The following is a 16,401-nucleotide window of genomic DNA, read 5'->3' as shown; positions in this document are numbered from 1 at the left end:
TTTTAGTACCCTCTCGGATGAGTTTTTCGAATAAAAGTGTATTTTCCGTTGCAATAAACGGGGTAATCATTGGGATGATTAATTATCCGGAGTTAATCGCGCATTTCGAGGGCAAGGATTGTAGCGTGAAAAATGTATGCAATAGGCTTTTCCCCTGATCGATGTCGGATTTAAAAGTCGGGACACGTCGGATCTATCGATAACTCCCTCAGGGACGAACAATCTTGAGATAAGCTTTGATCGATAAATATTGATCTGTGTCACGGATCACTCACTCATTGCGCAAACGAGGATGATATACGAGATTTGTCGCGTCTAACGGCGGCGATGATTGTTTAACAACAGCGCTAAATTCTTTTATCGCAATGTCGACGGTACTAATGAACAACGGGGCAGCCATTTAATATTTCTTTTTTAATTGCCGACTCAACCGTGTAGTCTCTCTCGCACCTCACAGAATCCGCGAGAAATGCGAAAGTATGATCCGCCCAGAATGCGAAATAGCAAATACCGAAGGATCAATAATCGGCTTAGTTTATTATCGTGTAAGACACACTTCGCAGGTCCTAGATTGAATTCTGCAACGAATCGGCTGGAGAATAGGAGAGGGATAACTTCAGTATTGCAGGGATCGTTTCGTTTGAATATCTTCCAAGATGGTCCTGAGTTCTTCGTCTTCTAAACGGCCTTCGAGGCTGGGAATTAAGGATTTCGCTTCTTCGGGAGTTTCCGGGCAGAGATTGGCCAACGAGGCGAGCTCGAATTTATGAAGCTTTTTCTGCATCAGCAGGCTGAAAGTGAAATGGATATTAAGTCGTATCAAATAGATAGCCTCAAGAGCGTTTCACATTCCCGTCCCATCCACATACTTTCTTACTGCAGCAATGGTCTCCTTGTTCCGGAATTTCCGGAAGCGGTTTGTGTAGGTCAGACTTTTCATGAATACCTCCGAGAATTCTTGCTCCTCTTCCGCCGACTCGTTTTGGGCTTTTCGGTGCTCCAGCAGCATGTGGACTTCCGAGATCAGCAGGGTTTCCGCGTTCTCGAATTCTGTAAAATTCATCCGATTTAATGCCATCGAGACACGTTAAGATATAATGCGATAAAACCCGATTGATTTGCCGAGGTTGAGATTTCAGAGCCGCGTCAATATTGAATATGCCTGATGCCTGATTAAAATAATCCAAAATCTGCAGCATTAAAGCCTTAAGGTTACGTGAAAGTGGCGTCAAGGAGGTCTCTTTTATGAAACTTTTCTCCGAACTAGGTGTACCGAGTCGTTTCGAACTCTACATCGTTAATTTAGAAACTATAAGAAAGGTTCCGACACCCATTAAATTTCTATTTTTTTTTTTAATTTGTTCATAGACATTTATAATATTTTAGATAAAAAAATGAAATTTTGTGGGTATCAGGACCTTTTGTTACAGCCTCCATGTTCACGCTGCAAAGCTTGAAATGTTTCGGTACGTCAAGTTTGAAGAAAAAATTTCATTAACGATTGACTCTTCGGATGCCACTTTCACATCCCCTTAACATTGCTTTGTTTCTGCGGTTTGTTTTCCTAGAGCTCGACTTTGAGGACGTTGAGCTGCGGTTCTTTCATCGCTTTGTCAATAGGCCGGTAATTGCGCGAATTGCAGGCTTTCCTGCCATCGTGGAGCGTCCGATTATTAAAAGCGGCTCTTTTTATACGGCGCCACGTAGTAATGAGATGACGTTTCATCGCCACGTGTCGCGTAATTACCGGCTTGCCTCGGTCTATGAATTCCTTTAATTGCACGTCACTTCGTCCTGCCTTTGCGTGCCAAGATCTACCGAGACAAATCGATTACCAATAAATGCCCAGCAGGTACGGCCTTATTAGATGCCGGGAGTGATGTCATTTTTAAATCTCCGAATGGAGATTCTAAATAATAAATACAAAATAAATGTAGATCTTGGACGTGCAATTACAGATCAACAGAGCTTGAATATTAAAACGTACTCCAAGCGAGCAGTTGATCCCAGTGAATCCCTAGGAGGAAAACTCATTAGGTACCAAAAGTGTTTTAATTGTTTTGGGATTGATTACGGAGGCTTAAAGAGTACTATCTGAATTGTACAAAATAAAATAAGTGACTCATTCCTCAAGTATCGCTGGAAACAATAAGACCTCTCTTGGTTAACTATGGATTGCGTGACTTTAATAGATTATTCTTTTAATACAGATTGGGACAATGCATTACAGCATAAGCAGATCCTATTTATAGACTTATTGCTAGTAGTATATCGATTTTACGAGTTATTACATCTTATGTATATAGCTATACTAAATTATATATCATTCCTATTAAACTATTATCACAGTTGGTACAGCAGATCACGTGCTTCGTGTAATAATATTATGTAAGACTAACTAATTATAGTATCACTGAGAAGGTTTATTAATATATCCCTGCTCCGTTAAAAAATCAAAAATTTTCCTAGTTTTGTTGACATCAATTTTCAAAAGCGTCCGCGCCTGAGCCAATCGTAATGAGCCGCACTTTTTACTCTCTGTTATTAAAAGATGTTTGAATTCTAGATAACTTGCTGGAACAACTCTGGCAGAGGAGCAGAGGTCTTTCTCGACTGGCAAAAGTTTATCATATCCAGGAAGGCCATTGATGTCCAGAGGTGGAGGTGGTTTCCGCTGCGGGACATTGATTACTGGAGAAGAATTTGCTTTTTGGTCGCCATCTGGCAGTATACTTTTCCAACTATATTCGGCATTATTTAAATACTGTTTCCGATCTCTCTCGTTTTCTAGTCTCACTTTAGTCAGCTTTTGGAACATTGAAACGCTGTGGAAACTCTTCAAGCCATTACTCCGCAGTTCAAAGAGTTTGTTTATATAATTTTTCAACTCTCCCGCACGATGCAGGCCTTCAATTATGTAATCAAACTCGATACCACTAACTAATTGCATAAAAACTAATAATCGCTCTAAAATAGGCCGTGGTATAGTCGAATCGTATCTCAGCAGCCAGAACATCGTTCGCTTAAGAGTAATCAATCCATGTTCCCGTACAATTCTTCTGCGTCTCATTCGTTCCCTTAGTCTGTGATTATATGCTTTCACAATAGCTACCTGTAACTCCGTACCAAGACGATAATAATTATCTTCTGGAATGAATTCATTATATTTTAAATCTGAAATGAGTAGCTCCGCATGGTTATCGAAGTTCACTTCAAAATCTGATCTGGCAGCATTATAGCCAGCTAATAATCTGCTACTAGGTGTATCCCGAGCAAACCTTGGAGGCTCTTCGACATCTTGTAATTTAAACATATAAGGGATGGGTTCAGCACCGAATATAGCAACTTCGGACTCCCTCATTTTAGGTAATCCCGGAAGAGTCTGATTTTCAATGTAATGTTGCAAATAATGTTTCTTGCACTCCTCTGGGGATTTGCCTCCCATCCTTTTACCCACGTCGATCCAATTACCAAAACCACATTGTTGTAAAACATCTAGCAATTCTATTTCCTGTTTTGCCGTCCAACCACTATTCTCAATTATGGGGAACTCATTCTTTACAATAATATAATCATGATCATTCCTATGCATTCCAATCTCCGAGCCCTTTGAGAAACAACATGGGCATATGTTGATGTCTTTACATTTAGCGCAACGTATGTACGGCTCTGTTAAGGTTGACTTGCAGATGCCACATACGGGGTCTGAAGTAACGATCTCTTCCTTCTCAACTGACACCTCGAGCTCTACTTCAAGTTCACTCTCATTCGCTTTACTTGACGCATTGTCTGAAAGCAAGAAAATCATTACTTTAGACTCCGCCGAAGCATTGAAATACGAATTAAAAGCATTTGAAGCAAAAACCCAACATTGTAGCGTCATTAATTGCGTATTTTCGAACTCTTATGCAGGATTATACATGATACAACCCTTCTTAAGAAAGGACGAAGTTACCTAACCTCTAACGGTAATCGCGCTGATTATTCGCCTTCCTAATCTATTTAATCATACCTTTTGGAAACTGCAGATCGGCTGCATCTTCTTCCGTCATATCAGTTAAATTTGGATTCGCCATTGTTCAAGTAGAAATTAAATTACTTTCGGATAATGTCAGAAAACGTTGCCGTATGACACCTAAAACCTCAGCAACGCGCGTTGGCGTCGAAAAACTATCTTTCAAAGAGTACCAACTTGAAGGAATAAAACTGTTCCTGCGTTCGCAGCGCGTATCGACAGAGATCTCTCCACATTTGTTTATCGGTAAAGGTGGAATCTTCTAAATCGGGAAACATTTTTATTTTTATTAAACTACTAATGAAATAACATCATAACAGCAAGAATGTGCAAATCTTGTAATAATCATTATTATATGATCAATTTTAAAATGCAAATGTAAAAATATTATTCGGTTAATCAGTTACCTGCATTTACTACCTCCGTCGATACCGCACAAGAAATGACGAATAAACATCAGATGGTAGCGCCACTAAGTTGAAAAATGAAAAGTTAAAACATTTAAGTGAATCCTTCTTAGAACACTTTCATGTACGGTTCTCAGATCGGATATTATAATTAAACAATATTGTAGCAAAGAATTCACGAAATTCCGAGATTTTATATAGGGTGCAACAGAATTCGTACCCACAGTTTACACGTCACTATCCTTGTCGAAATTGAAGTTGAAAAATCCTAGGGAATTTTGTTCTACTGTTGCATATAATAACTATTTTAAAAATAGCCAACCAGGCACGTCAATTAGCGGAACACTGTATAAACGGTAGGCATTTTGAATTACGCGATTATGCGGTTTCCTGATGGTCTTGTACCATGACCTTTCCCAAGAAGCGTACGAAGCGTGAGAAGCCACCACGTGAAAATAAACCCATCGGACCTTGACCATAATATAATAAAATTAATTCCTTGCAGATCATTGGATGGCATAAAGTCTACAAGGACCGCGCTAAATGATCCTATAGAAGCATATTTTGTGGAACGTTTTAACGTCGGAACAATTAATATGCGTCTCGGTGATTTTCGAGGTGAACCATACTTTACTAGAAGCGCACACTATAAGGCATATCAGGAGTTACGATAGGACCGAGTCCTTGAGAGGGGAAGAAAATTTATGTTAATGTTAATCAGTGCAGATCGAGGCTTTCTCGAGGCGGCCTTACGAATTCGTAAAGTCCGAGACGCGACAGTCGAAGGTTCTTTGTTTCAGTAGATAACGTCCTTTGTTTCTGTCACCGTGCCATATCGGACGACTTTCGTTTGTAAAATCAGCGGAGATTTGTCGAACCTACTTCGCAACCTCGACTTGACTCACAAGGCTGACAAGACACAACGAAAGCAAAGTATACTTGACATGCACCCGGAATAATAATCGAATAGATGCAAATCTGCCGTTTCCATGGTGGTGTGTTATTACGTTAAGGAGACATATCGTCAGCAGTTTGTATGTAAGATGGTTTTGCAAATGAGGATAGGTTCCTTCATGGTAATCAACCAGGAGACATCGATTTCGAACCCGAAGCACCTTGCTTCTTATTTGCGCGACACAATTGAAATCCCTTATTTTATTTCACCAGGGCCTCTGCATGGGAATTTATTTTCGGAACGTTGGCGTCCCTTTTGTCAAACCGATGCCGAGTCATAGTAAAAAGAGGCGAGTGTAAGAAATCTCATCAGGGTATAGGAAAAAATTTGACAACGAATCTGGGAGCGTGGACAGGTCCGCCCACGGCTTCCCTACTGAATAAGAATGGATTATAATATAAGAAGGTCTACAGGTTGACCCAAAACTTGTCGGATTTGGGACGAGGAACGAGTTTATCGAGCTATTCTGTTAGCGGTAATAAATGCGGACATTGCTCGTGTACTTCTTACAACAATCCATCTTCTGTCCGTTGCACCGTTCCAACAACGGATAATGCGTAATTCGCTGCATGCATTTAATTATTAGTTGCGTAAATGTACGTACCGAAGTCATCGTGTTTCGATCTTAACTTAATGTACCCGAGATGAAGGGAAATTTAAAAAACAATAATTTATTCATTTGTAAAGAATTGTTAAGTATGAACATGCGTTTATGTTATTTTTTTTTTGTTATTTGTGCCTCACGGTGAATCGAATAATTTTGAATACGATTGAAAAAAGAATTTCGAGGGTAAGTGGCCTAAGCAATGTATTCAAATTGGGAACCGGCCGAAGCGGTCACCGCAGATTGACATACTAAATGATGTCTTAAGGAAACGGTCCATTAGAAATTTAAAGTGCTCGATAAATATTGATTACATCACCTTCGAGTTAAAGATCTCACGATTAATCGTTTATTCAGTACGGCGCTTACTTTTAAAGCCAAGATTCCATCGCAGTTGGTTTCTTTTGTCGAGGATTTGACCCATTGACAATGTTGCTGGATTTTGGATTATTTCGAGGTTCATTACCATTGAATGGCTTGCGAAATGAGGGCCTTCCCGGAATAGGTAATTAACAACGAGTAGGAACGCGTAAGCAAACAATATTAAAAAAACGCGTCGGCAAACAACAGGTGGGATAAAACATAGAAAGACCACCAGAATCGAGTAGTAAACCAACAAAAATCACGTAAATGCCGTAGTCTAGACGTAAGAATACATCTCATGTAACCGCGAGAAAGCAGTTTCCGAGAACCGATCTTGCAGCTTAGAAGAAACAAGACTCTTAAAAGTGAACAGCTGGCAACCAATCCCGACACTTTCCTTCTCCTCCATCTGGCACGTAATTGGTCGAAAGCTGATCGGTCTTACAATCGGTGGAACTTCAGAGCGCTAAATTTCTTCTCGTGTACCCAATCGTACATAATTTATTCATCAAGCCGACGCCGATAAATTTTAATCTCCATTATCATTCGCCGAGATGTAAAGGAATTGTCAAATGACGAGAAGTAAAATTAATAATTTCTATCGCACGAAGTAGCTGTAACGTTTCGAGTCCCTTGGCCCAGGGATCCATATTTGCAAATCAATCTTCTTTTGTCTTCTCGTGTCTTCTTTTGTTTCCCACGTAAAGAAAGACGTATCTGCTGCTCCAAGCTCGTCCTTGCCAGGTATCGAAATCGCCAGAAGAACCCGTCCAGCCTGTCCTCCAAGTCGTTCCAAAATATTTTGACCCCCAGGTCTTCGGAAGTTTTCGAAGTAGTCTTGTCCCGTAATCGGAAGAGAGGAAACGCGATTTGAGCTCCTCGTTCATTGAGGTATGTCCGAAGATAATGCGCACCGTCAAGATATTTCGATTCGGAGCTGAGAAATCTCGAAACGTAGGAATGCAGATGCAGCCGGATTTCTCAAACACCGGGGCGCTGAGGTTCCACGATTTCGGTGTCGGTGACCGAAGGAAGGAGGAGAATCTCGACACTTCGAGAGACGACCCTTTCGACTCGGTTTACAGGAAAACCACCATCTCTGGGTAAGTCAGCCATAACAACGCATAACAACCCATTTCAAAAAGTAATTTATTCCCCTTCTTTTAAATAATCCCAATACTCTCTGAATGCAGGAAGAGAAATTTCCATCATGTCTGTCCGTCGTTTAAAAATCTGCAATCATTATTGAGCCCTTTTAGTCCCTGAAACGCGGCTCGATTTTACCGAAGTTTCTTGCGGCAGGCGGGGTAAAAGGGCTCTTACTTTCGACAAAGTTATTGAACCCTTTACGGTTCATTTATGACTCTAATGCTGCCATTAGCATCGCCACGGGCGCTCCCGTAACGGTACGTGTACGAGCACCGTGTTATACATCGTGAGTATGCACGCCTTGCACTTCTCCTCCGTCTTTAAAGGTGCATACACCTGGTCGATTGCATTTCAACACCAACTCTCAAAAATCATCCTCACATCTTCCTCATTACATCTAGAAATTTCATTAACATTTTTTTCATTTAATTCTTTCCCTCGAGAGGTTGTTGAGTTTTCTTCAGATATTTATTGAAAATTAGGGGAGATGGGTTTCAATTTGTGAATTACCGTTTTATGCTGGAAGTTTGTTTATTTTAACTTGTTTACACGCCGGTCATTGTCGTGTGTAGGCACCTTAAGGCATTTCCACCTGAGAGCTTTAACGTTTTGCCGGTGACTGCGTCTCTTGTACCGGAATGTGACCTCAAGAGGTCAGCAAGTTCTTCGAGGCCATCCGGTCTTTCGGGTCTATTTGATTTCGTCGACGAAATGTTCTTCCACCGTTATTTCGTCGATAGGCTCTTACTGTTTACGTGTTTTTTTTTCTTTTTTTTCCCCACCTCTTCCGGGTCGTTCCCTTCAACCGATAAATCGTTTTAATATTCGAGGCTTTAGAAGGAGAGAAAACGCGACACTCGCAGATATTTATTGGGTTCTAGATTGTTATCGAACCCCAAGTGTGTTCATTACTTCCGTTTTGTTACTTTTCACTATTATTGATGAACAATATCGAACTGAAAATTTCCAGCGAGCCGTGAAAGTAGACCTAACATTAAAATCCAATTCAAGCTCAAAAACTCCAAAATGTGGGTTAAGAATAAACAGAAATTTTATATGAAAGATAATGGAGTTTGATAACAGGCAAGAATCATTTATCGCACGACTCGTACGTTCGGTATTAATTGTTGGTTACTTATGAAACGCTTAATTCTATGGTAGAGTTTCAAGACCTAGGGCGATCGACCCGAGATTAATCGGGGAAAGTTAAATGAATATTCAAGAAGCAGTCTGATAAGTAGGGGACGACTTTGCCGAATTAACGCTAAATCACAGACAAGTTCTTCCACATTAGCGAGCAATTCAATTAGGGTCGCTCGAACGGCAAGGCAAATTATAATTTGCGTCGCACTCCGCTCTTACGGCGGAGAACCCGAGGAGTGGCCTTAACAGTTAACGGTGCTGTACGCGTTTGCGGGATTTACAGAGGGAGAGAGAGAAAGAAAAAAGGCACGGAAGAAATTTAAGCGAAACGCAACGGTGAAGACGAGCCAACAGATCTCTTCGGCCTCACCCAGCACCTCGAGTATCGTAAAAAAAAGAATCATTCTAATCTCGCAAAACGTGTTCCTCCTTTTTCAACGCCGAATTAATTAATTCTCTAACGACCTCCGTGGTATGGGCTCTAATCTTGTTCCTTATAATTAGAAACGAAGGGGCTGAAAGGATTCTTAATCGGTTAACGAGGACACAGGGTAGCGGCAACGATTTTCAAATTAACGCCACTAATGGTTTTCGATTTTTTAAACCATTCAAAGCGAGAGAACGCTTACTTTTTTCGAGCAAAAATGTGTGGCGCAAATCTTGGATGCTTAAATGGAGTCACACGGGATGCAGGGATTTTGCAAGGCTTTTGACATTTAGGATCGTTGCCGTAAATTCTGAGTTAAGTTCTGAGAGAGAGACCTAGGCGTGGGAAAGCGCGATATTAACTGGATGTTCAAAGATGACGAATTCAAGTTGTCCTCTTGCTAATCGGGTTCAATGGTATAATGGACGACGAGAAAGTGCGGCAGCCCAATATTGACCCGATTAATGCCCTGCATTAATTTGACTTGTAGACTGCTTTCACCGTAATGTTTCCAAAGTGTCTTTCTACCATTATTTGTCCTAAGATCATGCCCGAGAAAGTAGCTTTGTTATAGCCGGTGATTTGCGTGCGATCTATTGTGTGCGATCTCTAGGTCGTAACCTCTGGGGATAAAAGTCATCTTGCGTGCTACAGTAATTTCTAATTTTGCTAGAAAAGTATTACATTTATTGTTACTACATTTTCTATAAGTGGTAGCAACCAGAATGTCTCACAGTTGTGAAATGCACATTTACAGATTTATTGCGATACGGTCTGTACATGTTAAAATTGCGCCTTGTCAATTTTCTTAACAATACTCAAGTGACCTCGATATCAGTAATTATAATAATTATTCTCAAATTCATCCCGTTACTAATTAAGCCTCAGACCGCTGTTGAACTGATAACATGCGATTCTGCAGTTGGATGAACTCTTTCGTTTATATCTTAATTTATCTAACTCTGCAGAAATAAGGAATTCCAACATTCGCAGAAGAACTCTTCTAATTATATTGAATTATCGTGCTCATCGCGCGAGAACAATCGACTTCCGACACGAACAATTTCACTGCAACGGATTCGAAAGATTCACAGAGATGAAATCGCCGGTGAATCCGTGCAACAGGGCTTGGTTTGACTCGCATTAAATCCACCATTGCAAAATCGGCGAAATTAGGTCGACCATCGGTCAAGAGAGCCTATGGTCGTCGTCCCTTTTTTTTTTTTTCTTTCTAAAGTCAAACGAACGTTTCACAAAGCTGACAAGTCATTTCGCGTCCTATGCCGACTCGCTCGGTTTCCGTCAGAAAATTCTATCGTTTCTCGGAATTTCAAATTGCAATTTCTTTTCCCTCCACTCGGGTCGCGAAAAATTGCCAATCTGGACCTTGTGTGGGACCTTTGAATTTCAGTTCCCGCGACCTTGAATTTCCTCTCGGAGCAGCCCCGTTTTGCAGCTTTGGAGCTTTTTACAACCAGAGAAACTCACGGCGATATACGAATTTGAGGAAAGCAATGTTTGCTCGTTTCCTCAGGCGTACGTAAAGTTTCGGCTTTTCCGTTGAGTTCCTTATGCAAATTCATTCGAGACTCCATCTTTCCCCAGAATCTAAACGGGGTTTTCTCGGGAAATGTTTTCGTGAGAACGTAAACTTGGAAGCTTCACACATGTTATCACGTGAAATCAATGCTCAAGCAATGGAAGGCCCATCAAAATCTAGATTTGCGAAAATTAATATCAGATTTAATTTAATCTCAACTTTTTTTTTCATAAGATATATACTAGTGCAGAAATAATTACATTTTCACCTTGTGAAAAATATGCTTTCGAAATATAACACACATATAGTCGAATTTTTGTCAAGGTACAATATTTTGAAATTTTCTATGCAATTGCGTTCGGCATTTTAGTATACAAGTATACAAATTTCAGAATACATGTATACTCAATTTTGAAATCTTTTGTATACGACTTTTTGCTCAAATACACGTTCACGAGGGTATGATTTGAGGAAAAACGTGGTACGGATCATTGCATTTATTAACATTTTTGTATTGATTTTCTTAGATTATTGTTTTCATTTCTTCCAAATTTTGAACGCTTTGATACGAATTCTCACTCTGAAGTGGTGTTCTTCAAAATGTAGCATATACATTTCTATTCGAAAGTTTAGATAGTATCTAAACGTTTTAAAAAAATTTGTCAATAGACATTGGATCTCTCTAGAAATTTGCGAATAGTTTGAAGCTCTTCAAATCGTCAGTCTCACCGCGAAGACGATCGAATTGGTCATGATTTCCCCTGGTTTTTCCTCGGTATGTACAATCGATCCGTTCGATTAAAACAGGGAGCGGCTTGAATCGAACTCGATCGGCACGGGAATAAATCGATACCGATACGGCAATCGGTTGTTGTGCCAAGAACCTAACGGGACCACCGCCATAGAAACGATGTATTGCATCTCGTAGTACCACTCTCGGGTTAATAAGAACCCAACGTGCGATTTATGATAACCTGAGCAAGTGATTAATCGAAGCGTAATCAGTTGATCCGGTTTTCAAAGCAGACTACAACTGTATCCCCTCGAGTTTCCTTAAAAAAGAAACGGGTTAAAGATTAAACACAAAGACTTTATGGTGTCCTCTTGAAACACGTTTGTTTTTTTGTTTTTTTAAATCCTTTAATCCAGCGATCGAATCTCCCGAGTTACGTAAACTTACGAAACGAGAACTGTTTTCAATGAATATTTCACAATTTAACGTAACGTAACACCTCATTTATTTTTCCGGAACGTACGCGCCTTGAGAAAAAGGACAATAAAAGAGTGCCAACTTTAGATACCGACTTGCATAATTTTAAGGAAGCCTGAACGAGTACTCTTATCGGCTTTGCAAGAAACAAAGGCCGCAGACTTTGTTTTACGCGATTTACAAAATAACGACAAGTCTGCAAAACTTCTGATAATCCACACACACACAAAGGAGAAATCGCAACACCTAAAAATAAAAATCTTGCGGATCAGAGATTAATGTATATTGTTTAAGATAATACAAAGAGATAGGGATACAATTTTGGTTTTCGAATACTTGTAATTACCAAAACATGGTCACAGTCTCTTTTCATTATGCTGGACGATATATGTGGTTATCAGACGTGCACAATTTTTTATTTTTACGTGTTGCAGTTTTACTTTCAGCGAGTAATTCATGTCGTATATGAAATACACAGTGAAAAATCAAATTTTATGTGGCAATCACATTTCATTGCGTTCAAGGCTCTTAATCGTTCACATGGCCAAGTTGAAAAATAGTTCAGGACCTTCAGAAGGATCTTGATTCTCTCACGAGGGTCTCATCTCCCGACTGGACGGCTGCTTGATTGGGTTTAACAATCGTTATAGGCTCCCTATCAGACCGTTGCGTAACAAATACTTAACCATCAATTGGGATAACTAGAAAGAACAATTCATGCCCCACGACGCAGTATTTTTTAACAGGCCGAAAAAAAGCGTTAGGCAATGAAATTTCTACTGCCCATGAAGCGGACAGAGTTTCCTCGACGTTCCTCGAGCGTAACTGGACCCTAGGAATATTTCATAAACACCGTAAAGACATATAAAAAACACACATCAGCGGCTCAGATCTGTGTCAAATCGAAAGTGGAAGAAAGGAGGCGCGACTATTTCTTCGAATCCCTCTTGGAGAAATAAATGTACCGTAAGAGGAAGGTGCCGAAAAGAAAATATTCGTTCCAACAATGAAGTATCGACCTCCTGCCGTTCGATTACAGAATCGATCGGACATGCCGCGTTTTTCTCGGCGCATATCAATCGACGGGGGGGAAGCACACTCACGAAGCACTAATTCGCGGTAATGGCATCATCATCCATATATGAGAACGTCGAATTAAAGGATTAAGACCGCCAAGGAAAACCGGATGGCGCCGTCTCGGTTTCGCAAGATGGCGGGCGTATTTTAGATGATGGAACTAATGGAGCTTGCGGAAAAGTGCCTCTCTAAATGCGATTTAATGTCTCGTCCTGGGTAAATTTCTATATTCGTCATGCGAGTCGACTTTGAGGTCTATGAGGTATATAACACCGTGGACATACTCGTTGCCTGGTTGCGTAAGAAAACCGGCGTTTTACGATAAAATACCGGTTCATTCTCGGTGCTCGATTTGGACATTTTCCCCCTCCGATTATTTAAAGCGCACCGCTGGTCATTGATCTCTAATCGATAACACACTCACCTGTGCCGGGGTGTTGTCCAATATTCCGGAGATTTTTTTTTCCAACCAGTATATCATTAACGCTAATTAAAATCGCCGGTTCTCTACAATATTTAGGTTGCCAAGCAACAACTTACTCTTCCGTCCTAATAATTAAAATTTATATTTTATGCGACTCTACATTCAAAAACGAGAGGACGTTTATTTTCTTCTGGGCAAAAATGAGTAAGATATTCGTTTTTACGATCTGTTTTTTGCAACTGCGCCTTAAGCGACTCTACATCATTTGTAAATACATTTCCGGTGATAATGTTTTCTCGTATTTTTCTTTCCTTAATTTAACTTGCGTGATTAACAATATTATTAACGACCTTCCATCATTACGAATACTTACGAATACAGTGAGTAGAATTTGAAATTGTATGGGGGATACCGTGCCTTTTATACCGAATCTCGTGATGAACTTGATTATCAATTTTGCCGAAACTTATGGTCCCTTGATTGCGGACATATTGTACCGTTTTTGCGCCCATATTTCCTTAATAAGGTCCTACTTTTTTAGAAGGTTGTATGCAGATTCAGCGTACGGTTCTTTGCCCCGTGTCGGTCTCTTGATGGGCGCTCGCGTTATCCTTATTATCCTGCCGGACCGGTATCGAAGAAAGTACTTTCGAAATTACCACTGCCTCTGCAGTTAAAAGTAATGATAGCAAGTGCGGTTGGCCGGTAACGAGTCTGCATTCGGAAGTTGAAAGAGCGGTACCATATTAATCCGTGGACATCTACACGTATATGTAAGATGGCGCCGAGAAACTCTCAGCATCCTGTGGTTACGACCCGATTAATAAATTATTATCCGCCCTTCATAATTAGTTTCACACGCTATATTAAGCATACGAGATGCCACTTACCAGGAACTCAAGATAGACCTTAAACGAAAATCGATATCACGATCAAGATTATTCCGAAAAAATATATAGACGCAACTTTCATTTTACGATTTCCTTGTACGCATAATTGGGTACTGTACTGTTATGATGGATCTTTTGTAATAATTGATGACTTTGAATTTTCGTCTTTTAGTTATAAAGCATATTTTGAGCGGAGCTGGGGGTCCTTGCGAAGCCAGATTATCGATCTCTTGGGGAAGCTTTTGAACGGGAGAAGATCGCACCTCCCATCTCATCGAACTAGCTCGTGAAAAGACCGTAAGGGCCTTCTGCTGTAAATTGGTATTAAGACGTCGTGAATGTCATCCGCGGAAATTTATGCCGCGAACTTGCGGATTTATATCGCGGCCGGTAATAAGGAAGTGTCTGCTTGAGAGATTCAAATCGAAGCTCGGACGTGAGTCAGTTTAAGTGCACTCGTCCTACATGATGAGCTTCGAAGCTCCTCGGGGGAATCAAAACGAGGGATATGAGAAATCTTTGGAGTTCGTTGACTCCCGAAACTTCTTCGAACCTTCTCTCGTGTTTCTTTCCCTCGGGAGGTGAAGACCACTCCACGATCGGAGGACGAAAGCTCCTTGCGAAGGTTCCCCGCGCTCTCGAAGTTGAACTTCTGAGCCGACCACTATTATTTTCTACTGTATACCTATTTGCATAATAATTTAAAAAAAACTTACGACAACGCAAATAGGAGATTCGTATTATTCTTTTATATACACTTAACGTGTAGATCTCTCTAGACCTAATTACGTATGCGAGTGGGCACATCGGGAAGCAAAAGAACCCGGAAGTCAAGATCAGAGGACGATACCAAGGAGGAAGCTGCATAGGTGTGCAAGCAAACGAAGCAACCGCAAAGTGGCTGAATAATTTTTCAATTTACCTCGTGTACCTACACCCGAAGTGCCGATTACTTCCTCGCGAGGGCGAAGGTTAATTTTCGAGGGGGAACAAGTGGAGGAGGGGCCACGGAAGCTCGAGGAGGCTCGCAGAAATGGAGGCAACTTCGCGACCATTTATTAGCAATTTCATGGAGAGGAGCCAAAAATGGTAACGGCGCAAGTCCGATGAATGGATCCTCGGGGCTGCTCACAATGGCATCTAACGGGGGCTCGATGTTACGCGAGCCATAATTAATGGGGCGCTAACGAATCGGCGCTGAAAAGCGCCTTCATTGGACGTTCATCTACTTTTGCTACTTGAAATGCCACAAATTGACCTGTCAATTACTAGGCGATTTTAATAAGACTCGCGTCAATCGACGGATCCGTCAAGTCTTTCCTACTTGATCGAGGCAAACGATGCCTCGCTCGTTAGAGAGCCGATCGATGTATTTATAGTTACGGACAATGGACATTACTCGAACAACGTATTTCTAGGTACACGGTAACCGATTCGGTATTTCCTGTGAATTGAAACTTCAACATTCAAAGACTGTACTTATCCAATTTTGAGTCCGTTTCTTCCATACACGTAAAAAAATATGTGGGTGAATCAATTAAGTTTTTGTTCGTTTAACCGTAAAATATGGTCATTATATGGACGACCAAATATTTGGTTGACGTCGTTAAACTATTATGGGAGATCACGTCAAATATCAAAGTGATTTGGTACGTTCGAAACTCTTTTAATATCACCTAAACGAGATTATTCAATCGATATATACTTTAGACGAAGACAATTAAAATTGGTAAAATTAAATGAAAAATCGTATATTTATCACGGCTCGATAAATCAATGAAAAAGAGAAAACAAAAAGGACGCGCATAATGACCGTGCAAAATACATGATGGAGAAAAGATTCCCTTAAGAAGTAAAGACTAAAAATTAAACTTTATTCAAACAAACCAATTATCAACGTAATGCCCAACACAACTTACTACAACAAACGTTCATAACGTCCGTCTTCCGACCGCACGGAAGCCTTCAAACGTTCCAAGAAGAAACTTAATACGGGAACATTTTCGCCACCCTGTAAATATCCGATTGCTCAATTTTTCCTTATTTTATGTAAGTTGGAAAAGAAAAATTCAGTAAGTGCCCGTAGAGGGCAATTCGGATACATTTGCGCCCTGCTTTCCGTTGTCCCTCTCAAGCACCCATCGATCCTTCCGCGCAAGGATCCTCGACGGATCCTGGAGTCCATCGACCCCGTCGA

At 40.6% G+C, this 16,401-nt stretch overlaps 2 protein-coding genes across 6 annotated transcripts in view; one reads left to right on the top strand and one right to left on the bottom strand.

Moving 5' to 3' along the window:
- Positions 1 to 517: 517 nt before the first annotated feature.
- LOC105704260 (DNA-directed RNA polymerase II 16 kDa polypeptide) lies at positions 518 to 4,165 on the bottom strand. 2 transcript variants are annotated; one of them, XM_012433322.2, is made up of 3 exons: positions 4,013 to 4,165; positions 870 to 1,050; positions 518 to 791 (listed from the first exon to the last, which is right to left on the bottom strand). In XM_012433322.2, the coding sequence occupies exons 1-3, from the start codon at positions 4,074 to 4,076 to the stop codon at positions 617 to 619; spliced, it is 420 nt and encodes a 139-aa protein (XP_012288745.1). In that variant the 5' UTR covers positions 4,077 to 4,165; the 3' UTR covers positions 518 to 616. The 2 variants fall into 2 exon arrangements, with proteins under 2 accessions (XP_012288745.1, XP_012288744.1); XM_012433321.2 differs by lacking the exons at positions 518 to 791; positions 870 to 1,050 and adding an exon at positions 2,165 to 3,789.
- A 2,938-nt stretch (positions 4,166 to 7,103) lies between these two features.
- The window catches only part of LOC105704174 (neprilysin-2), a 31,344-nt gene continuing 22,046 nt past the window's right edge, over positions 7,104 to 16,401 (top strand). For 3 of the 4 annotated variants that reach the window (XM_012433183.2, XM_012433182.2, XM_012433181.2), the window contains exon 1: positions 7,175 to 7,447. In XM_012433183.2, the coding sequence (XP_012288606.1) occupies positions 7,251 to 7,447 (197 nt within the window). In that variant the 5' untranslated portion in view covers positions 7,175 to 7,250. Of the gene's footprint in view, positions 7,448 to 16,401 lie in introns of all 4 variants that reach the window. The other variant, XM_023432404.1, reaches the window with a different exon arrangement.

Source organism: Orussus abietinus, unplaced genomic scaffold (genome assembly GCF_000612105.2).
Source record: "Orussus abietinus isolate OABI.00-Male unplaced genomic scaffold, Oabi_2.0 scaffold7, whole genome shotgun sequence".
Taxonomy (NCBI): Eukaryota; Metazoa; Arthropoda; class Insecta; order Hymenoptera; family Orussidae; genus Orussus; species Orussus abietinus.
Note: the sequence above shows the minus strand (reverse complement) of the source record. Positions and strands in the feature narration are given on the sequence as shown.

What these genes read in the sequence shown, in the direction of transcription:
- LOC105704260 (XM_012433321.2), bottom strand. Translation starts at nt 4,076, where the DNA reads ATGGCGAATCCAAATTTAACTGATATGACGGAAGAAGATGCAGCCGAT. An exon ending in CGATCTGCAGTTTCCAAAAG is followed by an intron (nt 3,790 to 4,012) that starts GTATGATTAAAT and finishes TCTTGCTTTCAG; the next exon opens with ACAATGCGTCAAGTAAAGCG.